Below are 14,542 nucleotides of genomic sequence, written 5' to 3' on the forward strand. Positions count from 1 at the left end.
AACTGAGGTGAAACTCCCTCCCCCACCCCACAAAGATATCAAGGACCCTCCCCCATGGCATAAACATCGGGGGGCATTCCATCACCGCCACAGCACAATTATCACAGGCTCTCCCTCTCCCCCCACCCAACAACCACCACGGCAGTATCGCCGCTGCTTCCCCCTCACTGCTAGGTTATCTCCCTCACTGCCTGCTCCATACAGTCATGACAGTCATGTCCACCCATTCAAAGGATTTGGCTCTCTCACCACCCCTCCCAACCATATAATGGGAAGCTCCCCCCTCCAAATTGGACTACCCGGAAGGCCCGCCCCGGCACTGCCCCAGGTACAGGCTGGCACTGCCAGGTTTGCAGCACCAACCTGTGCCACAGACATGCCCATCCCCCACCGGGGGCTATACCTACCATGGCGCTTCTGCCAGGATACCCTCAACTGCTTCCAGGCTTCATAAAGTTGCTGTGAATCTCGTCAAAATTAAGTGAGGGGGATTATATGATGGGTAGGCCTTTTAATCCATTGCAGATTCATTAAAATGTATTCAAGCAAGGTTTCTGCCCTTAAGGGTGGGAGCCCTGTTACACCATGGACGGGGTGGGCGTGGAAAAGCGGGAAACGAGATCTTGCTGATGAGAATGTAATTTCCCGACTCTTGGGAGACGTTGGGACCGCCTCACCACTTACACTGGGAGCCAACGCGGGCTCAAAGTCACTCGCATTATATCTGCAAGATGCAGGTGACTGGAGGAGACAATTGAGGCATCAGAGATGCACTGCATTCCTTCTCCACCATCCAGTGGTGTTATGGTCTCAATAGAGATGAGTAAATTTTAAAAAGAAATTCAAACTCCCAGTTATTAACTGAAAGGATTATGCCAAAAGGTTTAATGTTTTATACATAAACATTTGCCATTCAACAATTAAACATAGCATGTACTGCTAACTTAACACTATATTTCATAAACACTTATCCTTTAAATCCAAAAACCTCAATAGAACACTTTATGTTCTTCTTTTATTTCCACCCAAGAGATCCCTGATACTTTACAGGATTTTGAGAATTCTTTCAGTTTTCCCAAGACCAAGCCAAGGTGTCCCACGGCTGTCTGGAATTTGCTGTGATTCTCTCCAGTGTTCCCACTTTTCTCCAAGGAGTGAAATTCCTTGGGATCCTTCTACTAATATTTGGCTAGCCAGCACTCCAACTCTCCCCCGACTTTCCTTCCAACACTTCACGATCGTGGACACCACAGCCCAAGGGTGGGCCTCACTGGTAACTCCACAACAGAAAACACCCTTAGTTTCTGATGACCGCTATCATGAGTCTGCGGATCCTGGGAGATTTTCTCAAAGCTGCTTCCAAGCTCCAACTGTTTGCTTTTGTGAGAAATCTCACAGTTAAACGCAAGCCCCAAAAATCTCCTGCAATGCATTTCCACGGAAACGTGCACATCAAAACCCACCCTTTGATCTGAGAAATAAATGGATACTTTAAGGCCCCTTGTTTACTAGTTGCTTTCCAAATGCTCTTTGATGGGGGGGGGGGGGGGAATATTTATATTTAAATATCTATATTTCTATTGTGGACAACAACCGTACAAGACTCACTGGTTCCATTATGAAGTTAAGAGAGGACCACGTATTGTTTATTGTTTTCCCACTTCCAACTTTGACCTTATTAAATAAAATAGGCAACCCTGTGAATAGTAATCTTTAGGTCTGTTCACCAGCTTCTCACCAGTTGTTTTCGTTCTTCTTGAAGTTAAAAATTTCAATCCCCAAACTAAAAGTTATTTTGCCCAAAGTTCAGGGACCATGAATTTATGTTGTAACACAAGCCTGAGAGCTGATGGAGAGGCTCTCTTATGACCAAAGGAAATTATGAAATTGGTGAGGCATGAGGTTGCGCAGACTTAAGATCGAGAGATGCAGACTGTAGAATGCAAACCGTGGACTCCAATATCTCGCCTCCGTATTTTAATAAATCCTAATGACATCCATGAGTCTCCAATTCACCAATGGAAACTACAGTGCAACTCATAATGGGGCTGAACGAGGCCCAGAACTCACATTCAAAAAGCCTTACATGCTCATTTTACAGCACAAACTCACTCAAATTGGCGGGTAATTCAGGTCCATTACTTAAGACATTCATATTAAATGTCTTAAATGTGACCCAAACTGCTAAAAACATTTGAATAGTTCTTAAAATACATCAATGAGAGTGTAAAACGTTTCTCAGTAGCAAGAAACAAAACAATCTTAACATTTCAAAATCAGAAAAAGGCAAAGTGTTTATTAATAAACTTGACTTAAGATGGCCGGTACATATTTAAAATGGAATCCCCTCCAGCTCCAAGTAGCACATTTTCAATTATTTGTGCTTCTAAAATTAGAACAAGAAACAGAGAGTGGCTGACACCACCCTCAAAGAAAAGTATGATCGGGTTCCTCATTCAATACAAAGGCAGTCTTGTGCTCCTGGTCAGCCTGGGAGAAAGTTCCATTCCATTTAAATAGCTCTCAATAGTGATTCAGCTCCTCAGGTTATGTCGGTTTCATTTGGAAAGTAAGTGAACCCAATGTACCAAACCATAAACATGCTTTATGATCCCTCGGAAGATACAAAAATGAATCCTTTCTGAATAAAGGATATATGAATGAACGTATAGATTGAGAAACAGTGCAATGGGAGGCAGTGGAAATTAAATCCACACAAGTGAGCTGATTTGATAGCTCAACAGGAACCAAGCAGAAATATAATTCCTATCCTACCCCAATCAGATACCATACTGCATATTTTTGGAATACCAAATGTAATTTGTAATTGCATTTAATACGCATGGTACGGGGAGGCCAAAGTGTCAGAAAGAGTAAAAGGGTTTCTCAACTCCGAAAGAATTTAATAGTATTGTGAGAAACTGTTAGATGAAGGGATTAACAGATCTGAGTGTGTGCATGCGTGTAAGGGAATAGACACACGCGAGAATTAAACTAACATACAGACACAGCACAGAAATTAGTGTTTGATTCAGAGACGAGAGAGTCTTCACTGCAGCTGCCAGAGTGGGATCATGATATTTCAAGATCAGCATCGCTCAAGTGATGTAACATTTATATTTCAGTACCATTACCAGGGTCAGTTCTAACTTTAGTGACAGCACGATACTATAAATGAGCCAGAACTAGTGCTTCTGGCAGCACCCATCTCAGTTTTTCTATGCACTGTCAGGAGCAAACATGTTGGGCAGCACGGTAGCATTGTGGATAGCACAATCGCTTCACAGCTCCAGGGTCCCAGGTTCGATTCCGGCTTGGGTCACTGTCTGTGCGGAGTCTGCACATCCTCCCCGTGTGTGCGTGGGTTTCCTCCGGGTGCTCCGGTTTCCTCCCACAGTCCAAAGATGTGCAGGTTAGGTGGATTGGCCATGATAAATTGCCCTTAGTGTCCAAAATTGCCCTTAGTGACCAAAATTGCCCTTAGTGTTGGGTGGGGTTACTGGGTTATGGGGATAGGGTGCAAGTGTTAACCTTGGGTAGGGTGCTCTTTCCAGGAGCCGGTGCAGACTAGATGGGCCGAATGGCCTCCTTCTGCACTGTAAATTCTATGAAAAGGCTCCTGCCACCGGATATGCATGTGATATTGGTATGTTTCTGACTGCAACTATGTTAGCTTCTGCGAATCTTCACTTAAAGTCTCTGGCCACAAAGCAAATTTGCAGTTAGGACTTTACAAGAATGGCACATGTGCAGCTGCTTTTTGTTGGCACTTGTTCTCTGAGCTCTACCACACATTTTGAATGGGATGGACTGTCCGACATCAAGTGAAGGATTACGCTGCCACATACTGATAAGTGGCAGCTCAACACTATGAACCATCTGTGGCTTTTATAAGGAGTGAGAAAGGCCTGGAATTTGCAGTAGGAATAATGGTGAGGTTGTCAGCACTCGAGGTTGCTACAGTATAAAACGGACAGCACATGCGCAGTTGAAGTGTTGAAATTTGTAACTCGCCGTTAGGGATGCGCTGTTCCCACAATAGCTGTGTTGTTTCAGTCTTCACTGATACAATCATAAGAAAATCATTGATTTGCCATGAACCTCAACCATTTATAAAGAACAAAGAACAAAGAAAATTACAGCACAGGAACAGGCCCTTCGGCCCTCCCAGCCTGCGCCGATCCAGATCCTTTATCTAAATCTGTCTCCTATTTTCCAAGGTCTACTTCCCTCTGTTCCCGCCCATTCATGTACCTGTCTAGATGCTTCTTAAATGATGCTATCGTGCCCGCCTCTACCACCTCCGCTGGTAAAGCGTTCCAGGCACCCACCACCCTCTGCGTAAAAAACTTTCCACGCACATCTCCCTTAAACTTTCCCCCTCTCACCTTGAAATCGTGACCCCTTGTAACTGACACCCCACTCTTGGGAAAAGCTTGTTGCTATCCACCCTGTCCATACCTCTCATAATTTTGTAGACCTCAAACAGGTCCCCCCTCAACCTCCGTCTTTCCAACGAAAACAATCCTAATCTACTCAACCTTTCTTCATAGCTAGCACCCTCCATATCAGGCAACATCCTAGTGAACCTCCTCTGCACCCTCTCCAAGGCATCCACATCCTTCTGGTAATGTGGTGACCAGAACTGCATGCAGTATTCCAAATGTGGCCGAACCAAAGTCCTATACAACTGTAACATGACCTGCCAACTCTTGTACTCAATACCCCTTCCGATGAAGGCAAGCATGCTGTATGCCTTCTTGACCACTCTATCAACCTGCGTTGCCACCTTCAGGGTACAATGGACCTGAACTCCCTGATCTCTCTGCACATCAATTTTCCCCAAGCCCCTTCCATTGACCATATAGTCCGCTCTTGAATTTGATCTTCCAAAATGCATCACCTTGCATTTGCCTGGATTGAACTCCATCTGCTATTTCTCTGCCCAACTCTCCAATCTATCTATATTTTGTTGTATTCTCTGACAGTCCTCCTCGCTATCTGCAACTCCACCAATCTTAATATCATCTGCAAACTTGCTAATCAGACCACCTATACCTTCCTCCAGGTCATTTATGTAGATCACAAACATCAGTGGTCCAAGCACGGATTCCTGTGGAACACCACTAGTCACCCTTCTCCATTTTGAGACACTCCCTTCCACCACTACTCTCTGTCTCCTGTTGCCCAGCCAGTTCTTTATCCATCTAGCTAGTACACCCTGCACCCCATACGACTTCACTTTTTCCATCAACCTGCCATGGGAAATCTTATCAAACGCCTTACTAAAGTCCATGTATACGACATCTACAGCCCTTCCCTCATCAATTAACTTTGTCACTTCCTTATAGATCATTCCTCCAACTAAAAGCTAATGAAAACGTTAATAACTTCTGATAAAATGAGAGTTGAGTTTTTAACGACACGTTAGGTCAGAATTATTGCTGAACAACAGCCCTGGTCTGAGAAACTAATTTTACATATATGGAGTTTCATTCCTGCAGAATATTTTAAAATTGCAGAATTTTTATAAAGTATTTTTCTTTTAATTTTTGGCCTGATATTTCTCACTTCGCCTCCTGTCTATGTTGCAATCTTCATTTAACTTTCTGCACAATGGTTTATATGTGATGTATCTCTTTCCTTCCTGACTTGCTGTCTGTGAGAATTCCTCAATCCGATAAGCTAATCAGCACTCCAGATGTCTGCCCTGTTGCCAGAGGCACCAATCCCCTGTCGGTGGCACAAATTGAAACTGAGGTCTGAGAAGAGGAAATCTGTGCTCTGTGGCTGAAAAACCTCTGTGGTCAGTTTTCTTAAAGGTCAGGGGCTACTCCTGTTCCTTCGCCCCTGACCACGCAATGTGAACCATACAGATCCTCGCCATGGATACAGAGGGTATTTACTCCCTTGCCTTCAAACCAAATAAATATGTCTTACTCTGTGGCTGTGGTATAAAATGCATATTCACAAAAGCTGAGAAACAAAACCACTGCCAGATGGACCTATTAACTCAGCGCTGTAGTTCCTCACCAGAGCTGTTTCACAACCAAAGTAAACAGCAGAGTTTGCTCGTGATCCTCTTGTTTATTCATGATGTAACTGTGAGGCTACATTAGGAGCGTGAAGGCTTCTCTGACTTGGTTCTATATTATGATGTGTTACCTCACTTAAAGCAATCATCAACATCAATGCGAAAAACAAAAAAATACTTTACATACTTACAAACTCAAATCAACTTTGTATAAAGTGCCCATATGAGGGTGCTCAATTTACTGGAATTGCAATCATCGTAACAGTGTTTAAGGCTGATCATTATGCAATTACTTTTTTGCCACAAAATTCACCATTAAAATGGGACATCTTTTCATTTGCTGAAAATGTTGCTGGTGCTATCTTTGTCTATAGACCGAGTACAAAATAACATATACATGGTCAGCAACTTGTGCATTAAAGTAGTGGTAAGCAAAATATTTATTTCTACACCTTTATAAGCAGCTCATCTGAATGGCAGCAATGGTTTGCAAATAAAATGTCTTTCAAACATGCATCACATCTCGTAATGATGCAAGTTTCCAGATGCTGGTCAAGAATTAGGGAAATTAATCAGAAGCTTCGTCTCTTCTTAAGCATGGCCCAATCTCATCAGTTGCCCAATACGCCTTGAGTCAGTTTGCAGTCTGTTATTCCACCTTGTGGGCCCAATTCATATCATCAGTCCTTGGCTTGTGTCCAGTTAGATTGGTTATGAGATACTCAAATTGCCGCCAAAATCCAATCTTCTCCAGGAGGTAATTCAGCCATCCTGAGCACAACAAGGAGGAAGATTTACAGACATCAGATTGTACACTCCCATAAACATCACAAACCTTTAGACCTTCTTTGTAATCACATTTCAGTGTCCTGGACAAATTAGCTTATTTTTCCTCATACAAGCCTATTCTGTTGCTTTACAAACTTTTATGCCAGTCTACAATGATGTATGTCACTTCTAATCATAAATGAATATATCCAATTAGTACAAGAATAAGGGTTCTAGTAATCATCCACCCTTGAGTATCGTAGAATATCACAATCAAATTTTAAAATGCATTTCAACATACTGCAACTTAACAAAAGACACATGTAAAACAAATGGTCATTTAAGATGCAGCAACTAAAAACAGTATTTCAAGATTACCTCAAACCCCTGATTGATCCCGGTGCAGCCAATTTTTCTTGTTTTCTGTAGGTTCTGTTTTATTCAGGTCTATTTGTTACTACTGACAGTAGGTTATTAATAATTCGATGTGGAGAGTGTTGCTTACTGAGAACTGAGAACACATCATTCCTGAGAGAGAAGAGGGCTGTTAGGCCACATTCTCCCTTGAAACAGATACTCTCCCTTGTGGATTGTTTGTAAATACACTCATCGTTGGTGTCCTACAAAACAACTCATCATTTTTTCCAATGGCTGTTAGTGAACCTGGCTTCCTCAGCAAGGAGGATGTTTGGGTACTTCTGGTTTTAAAACAAGGGCCTGGCTTTCTTATGCCAGTTTGAAGCAATACTACAACCATGACAACTCAGTCCTGAATGAGATGATTGGCTATGACCAGTTTTGTACTTTTGGCTGGTTGTGCGGTGCTGTTGTGCAGAACGCATACACAAAACCTCACCTTTGCAATTCATTATGTTAGACCAAAATTGCCTTGTCCTTCAAATCTGATTATGTAACTTGTCCAGATCAAGGCCTATAAGGTAAAGTTAGTATAGTCCCATTTGACCATCGGCTGCTTTCCCCTTTGAGGGGGATGGCTGACTGGTGGTTTAACTGGAGGGTCACCACACCTCAGGCATGAGGCGAGTTTGAGAAGGTGGAGCCTTCATGAATAACCTCAGCCGATACTGGAATTGATCCCGCACTGCTGGCCTTGCTCTGCATCACAAACCAGCTATCTAGACAAGTTAGCTAAACCGGCTCAAACTCTAATCCAGGTTGTTATACAGCATCACTCGTGTCAGCCACTTCTAATCGCAAACAGAACGGAATTCTGCAATGCTCCATCTAGCTTGAATAATGAAAGGTTATGTCACACAGGGAGATGATAAGTGACCGATCCTGTTATGGAGCATTTTAGCTCAGGTTGGAACTAGGCCAAACTGTTACTCACGTTTAGGACAAAAGTGATCCCTTTTCATTTGATTGTAGTCCTCGGGCTGGTAACTACTTTTAAATTTCCACCAACAAATTATAAAGATATTGACAACACCTACATTTGCCCACTAATATTTCACAGCTTGATACGAATACAAAAATAAATAAATAAAGAAGACAGCCATTCATATCTTTCCACAGTGGGATGGGGTTGCTTTCTGTTTTACAGCCACTTCAAGCAGGAATGAAGGGCCATCAGTGATTTTTCTAATTTGCTTTACTGGTCTTGTAACGACATCAATGTTCAGCAGAGTAAATGTTTATATTAGCAAGACAGTTCGACTTTTGGGTAAGATTACCTTTACAGATTAAATGCTCTACTGTCAAAGTGATCGTAAGCAAAATACTAAATACAGGGAATGTAACCAAAGCTTGATATTTTAATTAAACATGTTCTAGTTCAAGGATAAACGTTTGACATAGTTTGTTGGCAGCACAATTTTCTGTCACTATTCTTGGGTTGCGAAGCAGTATTTACAATTCTGACCTGTGGTAATGCAGAAGTAGGTTTCGTGAGGGGCAACATGATGGATGCGGTGATGTTTTCTGGGCAAGATGATGTGAAAGTCCTGCAACATGGTGACCCAACGAGGCAGACCGAAGTACGTGTGAGACCATTTGTGAATCTGATTGGTCATTGTCACAAATATGCCTAAACAGAACACATAAGAGTCCCAGGCATAAGCTTCATAGACAGCCTCTGTAAAAAGGAAAACAAAGAAGGAATCAAATGAAACTCCATCTTACAGCAACCACTTGAGTACTTGCCAATATTGAAAAATTTATTCTGGTTAATAATTTTTGGGGGAAAAAATTAAGTGCTAATCCTTTCCTTCATCTTTCATGGGTTATGCATGAGCTACAAATCTAGCTTCTACATTTTATGAATGTCAATGGGATTATGTTGTGATGAGAAATGGGGTAGAATCACATGGTCCAGTAAAACCTTGTTAAACAAAGCTCACAGAATCCAAAGACAATTCCTAATCTCTGTAGGATTTTTCACTAATATTATGGAATATGGGAACAATAATTTCAGATTTTACAGAATTGTTAAGCAAGACGAACAGGAAGCGTGCTTTAATCAAATAAAACTCCTGACTGCTACAATCAGCATGGACTGGCCTTCATGTTACACCGTGGCAGCAATGTCCACCAGCAACTCTTTCACTTTCTGAACATGACTTTCTTCTCCTTTTGTAATTATTCTGTTATCTCCCTCAGAAGTCGGAAGTAGCCTTTTCCTTCTCCTTCGTGTTCACAAATCCAACCTCAGATGTTATTGCATCACAATGGAAAAGACATACGCGTGGTTCCTTTTTAAATATTGTAATTGTTAAAACAAAATAACCAGGGCTCCTGAAAAATTCTTACTATTCACAGTCTTAGAGTTCAGATCCTAAATTCAATTTCCAATGTTATACGCCACACTCTTTGTTCTGTCAGTGACGTTGAATCTAACAGTTCAAAACCTGCTCTTCAACCCAGAAACTCAAGATTTCAGGTCACAAATTAAAATTACAGGTGTGAATTAACCATTCACTACTGTTGCGGCAATAAATATTCAGTGCATTTTGCGTTCAATCCATCCAACCGCCGAACATGGTTGCACAACGGAGTGCTTGACTATTACCAGAAGTGATGAATTCCTTTCTCAGCAACAGCACTTTCCTTGTCAGGAGAGCCTGCATGAAGAGAAGAAAGAGGTTGCTGACCTGCACAGTGTTTTGGGATGAAAGCACGGTTTGGTTTCAAAGGCCTACTTCATCAACTCTTTATATGGTTAACCTACTGAGTACTGCACGTTCTTTGCAGCCTTCAAAATTCCCAAATGTTTTTGGCCAGGCAACAGCTGTGAATGGAAGTCGCTATCATTTTCTAACATTTTATACTAAAGCACTGAGCTGTAAAAAGAAAAATCTGCAGAAACAAAGAATTTTCGGAATCTAACCAAAATAACATTTTAGGCTTGTGACTGGAAAGGCGTCAAAATTCTAATTTGGCATTTAAAGAGTTAAAATATAACTCAACATGGTTTGTATTCTTATTGGAAACTGGAATGGAATGCTTCGGGTTATTTGTTCCTCATTAAAACCTCCACAGTTACCCCGCAAATATGTGGTTAATACTCAGCAATATACAATATTTGAAGTACTTTAGTCTTCAGGGGCAGAAGATTCTGCACTGGGATTCAACACCTCTTGAAACGTCGAGATATTTTGAAGGGATGCGCTGAGATAACTATCCTAAAGTATCCTATTCAGTAGACTGGATTGGTAGAAATGTCAACAACTGAAAACATACATGGTCCGATAATAAAGTTTAGCACGCGCTGGGCGAGCTGAAGAGAGATGAAAGAGGGGACAAGATAGATCCACATCATTTTTGAGGAATAAAGTGGTGCTTCTGTAAAAAGCTGCAATTATAGCACGATTGTAAAGCAATATTTAGCAATACTTTTTTTGACATTTACATTTCTCAAATTTTACGTTAGAACATGCAGTCCCCAACATTTGTAGAAACAGAAATATTATATTCATTATAACAGCCACAAGGAACATCAAGTATTAATGGGTTATTAATTCAAGGCCCATTAAGTAAATTTGAGGGTAACCCAGCCTTCAAAATTGCATTTTACCGCAGAATATCTGAACATGGAAACTATCAACAAGCTGGGAAAATATAAAATGCTCAATACAATAAAAGTAACTTCCTAAAAATAATCAGAATCTGTTCAGAGTTTTAACATATATTTTGGAATATTTAACCAAAGACTCGCAGTGTTCACAAGTCAATTATCCTCTCTCAGCATCTTCTTGAACAAGTGTTTCACCAACAGCCTCCCATGAGCCGAACATTGATGCCTGGTGGCTGTAGCATTGATGCCTGGTGGCTATAAGAGTAAATTATCCATTTATAATGCACATGTTTATCAGACATGAGGTCGCAAGGTTTACCAGACAGTTTCCTGGGTCGGCGGTATGAGGAGAGATTGAGTTGGTTAGGATTATATTTGCTGGAGTTCAGAAGAATGAGGGGGCACGTGATAGAAACCTATAAAATTCTTACAGGACTGGACAGGACACTATTCCCAATGGTGGGGTAGCCCAGAACCAGGGGTCACAGTCTGGGGATACGAGGTAGACCATTTAGGACTGAGATGAAGAGAAATTTCTTCACCCAGAGAGTGATGAACCTGTGGAATTCACTTCCACAGAAAGTAGTTGAGGCCAAAACATTGTATGTTTTCAAGAAGGAGTTAGATATAGCTCATGAGGTGATGGGGATCAAAGGATATGGGGGGGGGGGGGGGGGGGGGGGGGCAGAACAGGTAATTGAGATGGATGATCAACCATGATCATAATGAATGGTGGAGCAGGCTCAAAGGGCCGAATCGCCTCCTCCTGCTCCTACTTTCTATGTTTCTATATGATAGATCTGACCCAATTCTGTAAAAACCTTGTGTTTAAAGGAGTTACTTTCACATTAACTCTGTTCTCTTCAAATGTCTCCCCTTCAAAAATCTTAAGAATCACCTTTTGGTTTAATACATGGTTGGTAAAGATACTGCATTAAGTAAAAATTAATGCTTTATAAATACGGAGTAATCATGACAGTAAAAATAACAAATCAGTTAAATTTAGTGAAAATGGTGGCTTTTTGGGGCTTGACTTAAGAGGAAATTGTTGTAGTGCCACTAGATGGTGCTATAAAAGAACAATTTGAACATTCTTGCAACTTGTGAGAAAGTCAGCTAAATATATAAATAACTGAATAGATGAATAAAGTGATATTGTTTTAATATACTGTTTATGATGGAAGTCAAAATAACAAGATGACAAGCCTGCAACCACTTTTGGTTCTTCTGGCATATTACCTGTTGAAGCACATTTACACAGATCAAATAAAAGGGATAATTTCTAATTTAAATATTTAAGCTTAAGTATCTTGCTCATTGCTGGAAGTTCACCTCATGGCCATGATGGTTTGAACAAATATTGGCTAGTACGCAAGGTAAACAGCTGTTAGACATTTCCAAGGGGAAAGCGAAGTTAACATCCCCTAACATTAAATAACAATAGAGAAAGGGCGACACGGTGGCACAGTGGTTAGCACTGCTGTCTCACAGCTCCAGGGACCCAAGTTCAATTCTAACCTCGGGTTACTGCCTGTGTGGCGTTTGCACTTTCTCCCCATGTCTGCGTGGATTTCCTCCGGGTGCTCCAGTTTCCTCCCATAGTCCAAAGATGTGCAGGTTAGGTGGGGTTATGGGATAGGGTGGGGGAGTGGACCCAGGTAGAGTGCTCTTTCGGGTGGCCTCCTTAGCACTGTAGGGATTCTATGAAATCACAGGCTTTTCCCAATACTATATATAAATTGTCTCAATGAGTGTAATGGCACTGTATCAGCACCTAGTCAATGCTACAATACAATTAACATTCATTACCCATTTGTGCAGGATGCATTGGTCAGTATTATTACTGCTGTATTAGTTTGCACTAAAGTGCAACATTTTACTGAATGTGTCCCCTTTGCATTTTGAATGTAAACCCAAAGTTATTACTAATCTCCAGTGATCTTGTCCGTAATGTGGCTCAGAGATGATGTCCTAACTTTTAAAAAAATATATTTTTAGTCGGGTGTTCATTTTATAGGATACTCAACAGTGCAAAACAACAAGGCAGAGTTAGACACTGGTACAAACATAAAACCCCGAAACATAGCCTACCCACTCCCACAACCTGAACCCTTCCCTTCTCCCCCCATATGTTTTCTATTGGTTATTTACATTTGGCTAGTAGCAGTGTTGTTACATTAGTGTGTAAACATACAAGAAGCAAGTATAACTAACAAGGGATCAATTGAGAATGTATAGTACAAAATATAGTGCAAACTGGATGTTAACGTGCTTTGTTGCAAATGCCACGAGAAACTACGTGCAGATTTGAGGTGTCCCTTTTGCTTTAAGTCCCCGATGGTTGGGTTCCTGACCTCTCTGTTCTACTATTTATATGTGGTTCTCTTGTGTTGAAACATACCAGAGGCATGCTTGCGGTCCCCCAGGTGTGCCTTCCTGTTGCTGTTCTGGGCATCCTCCCTTCCCCGTGCCCTTTTGGTTCCTCTACCCCACTTCCCCCGTGTTCTGGGTTGTGTCTTATTCTCCCCCTTCTATGATGTCCTAACTTAAAGTATTTTCAGAAACTTGTTTCTCCCCATAGGCTTCATTAGAGTGCAACATTCTTTTCCCACATGCCCTTCACTTAATTTACTCTCTCCCACTTCTGATATTTCCATGTCACATGTTACTCAACGGCCAGTGAATTGGTCCAGCAACCTGATCAAACACCTCCAGCAATCCGATGGGAAAGTGTCCCTGGGCAGTCCAAAGTAATTCCTCCATTCTGCTTCATCTCATCCTCATGGTTTTGTCAAGACTCTAAACTCAGTTTGTGTGGAATCCCAATGCAAGCACATTGCTACTCCAATTGTGTACATTGCATCATCGCATCCATCTGGTAATTCATTAATAATCCATTTTAAGAAGTTATGTCAAATGTTCCGACTATTTGCGACAATCTGCACTTATCTAGTGCAGCAATACACCCCAAAGTGCTTTACAGAGTGCTAATTGGAAAAGAAAATGACACCAGGCCAATGGAGGAGATGGCTGGATGGGGGACGAGATGCTTGATTAAAGAGGTACGTTTTTTGGAGTGTGTTAAGCGAGGGAAGTAAAGAGCCAGAAAGGTTTAGGGGGGATTAGCGGGACTTAGGACCTAGATGGTTTAATGCACAGCTACATATTGGTGGGGTGTTGAGTGTACACAAAGTCTAGCTTTGGAAGAACATGATGTGGAGATGCCGGCATTGGACTGGGGTGAGCACAGTAAGAAGTCTTGCGACACCAGGTTAAGTCCAACAGGTTTGTTTCAAACACTAGCTTTCGGAGCACTGCTCCTTCCTCAGGTGAATGAAGAGATTCAGAAACATTGGAGGAAATTCTCTGGCAATGACTGTATGGGTAAGAATGGAAGTAGGTGAGAGTAGTGCCACTGAGCTGGACAACAGGCATTGAAGGAGTTTGGTGTAGTCGATGGTGTTGAATGCTGCAAAGCAATCATGCTGGATCAACTAGAATTTATTGATGACCACTGTCTTGGAAAACTTACGCATTATGATATTCAGCACATTGCTGCACTAGAGCCAACCAAGTTGAGGCATACGTAACCCACACTATCTGCCAAGCAAGGGACACACAGCCATTTCAGTACAGAATACCGTCCTGCATTGTCGCAGGCACAGTACTGCCTGAGAGGCTAGATCACCCCAGCAACATACAATTCA

At 41.7% G+C, this 14,542-nt stretch overlaps 1 protein-coding gene across 2 annotated transcripts in view; it reads right to left on the reverse strand.

The window, feature by feature from the left end:
* Positions 1 to 6,067: 6,067 nt before the first annotated feature.
* Positions 6,068 to 14,542, reverse strand: part of LOC119971305 (plasmanylethanolamine desaturase-like) — a 166,007-nt gene continuing 157,532 nt past the window's right edge. For both annotated transcript variants that reach the window (XM_038806672.1, XM_038806671.1), the window contains 2 exons: positions 8,685 to 8,897; positions 6,068 to 6,805 (listed from right to left, as the gene is read on the reverse strand). In XM_038806672.1, the coding sequence (XP_038662600.1) occupies positions 6,684 to 6,805; positions 8,685 to 8,897 (335 nt within the window). In that variant the 3' untranslated portion in view covers positions 6,068 to 6,683. The remainder of the gene's footprint in view (positions 6,806 to 8,684; positions 8,898 to 14,542) is intronic.

Source organism: Scyliorhinus canicula, chromosome 9 (genome assembly GCF_902713615.1).
Source record: "Scyliorhinus canicula chromosome 9, sScyCan1.1, whole genome shotgun sequence".
Classification (NCBI taxonomy): Eukaryota; Metazoa; Chordata; class Chondrichthyes; order Carcharhiniformes; family Scyliorhinidae; genus Scyliorhinus; species Scyliorhinus canicula.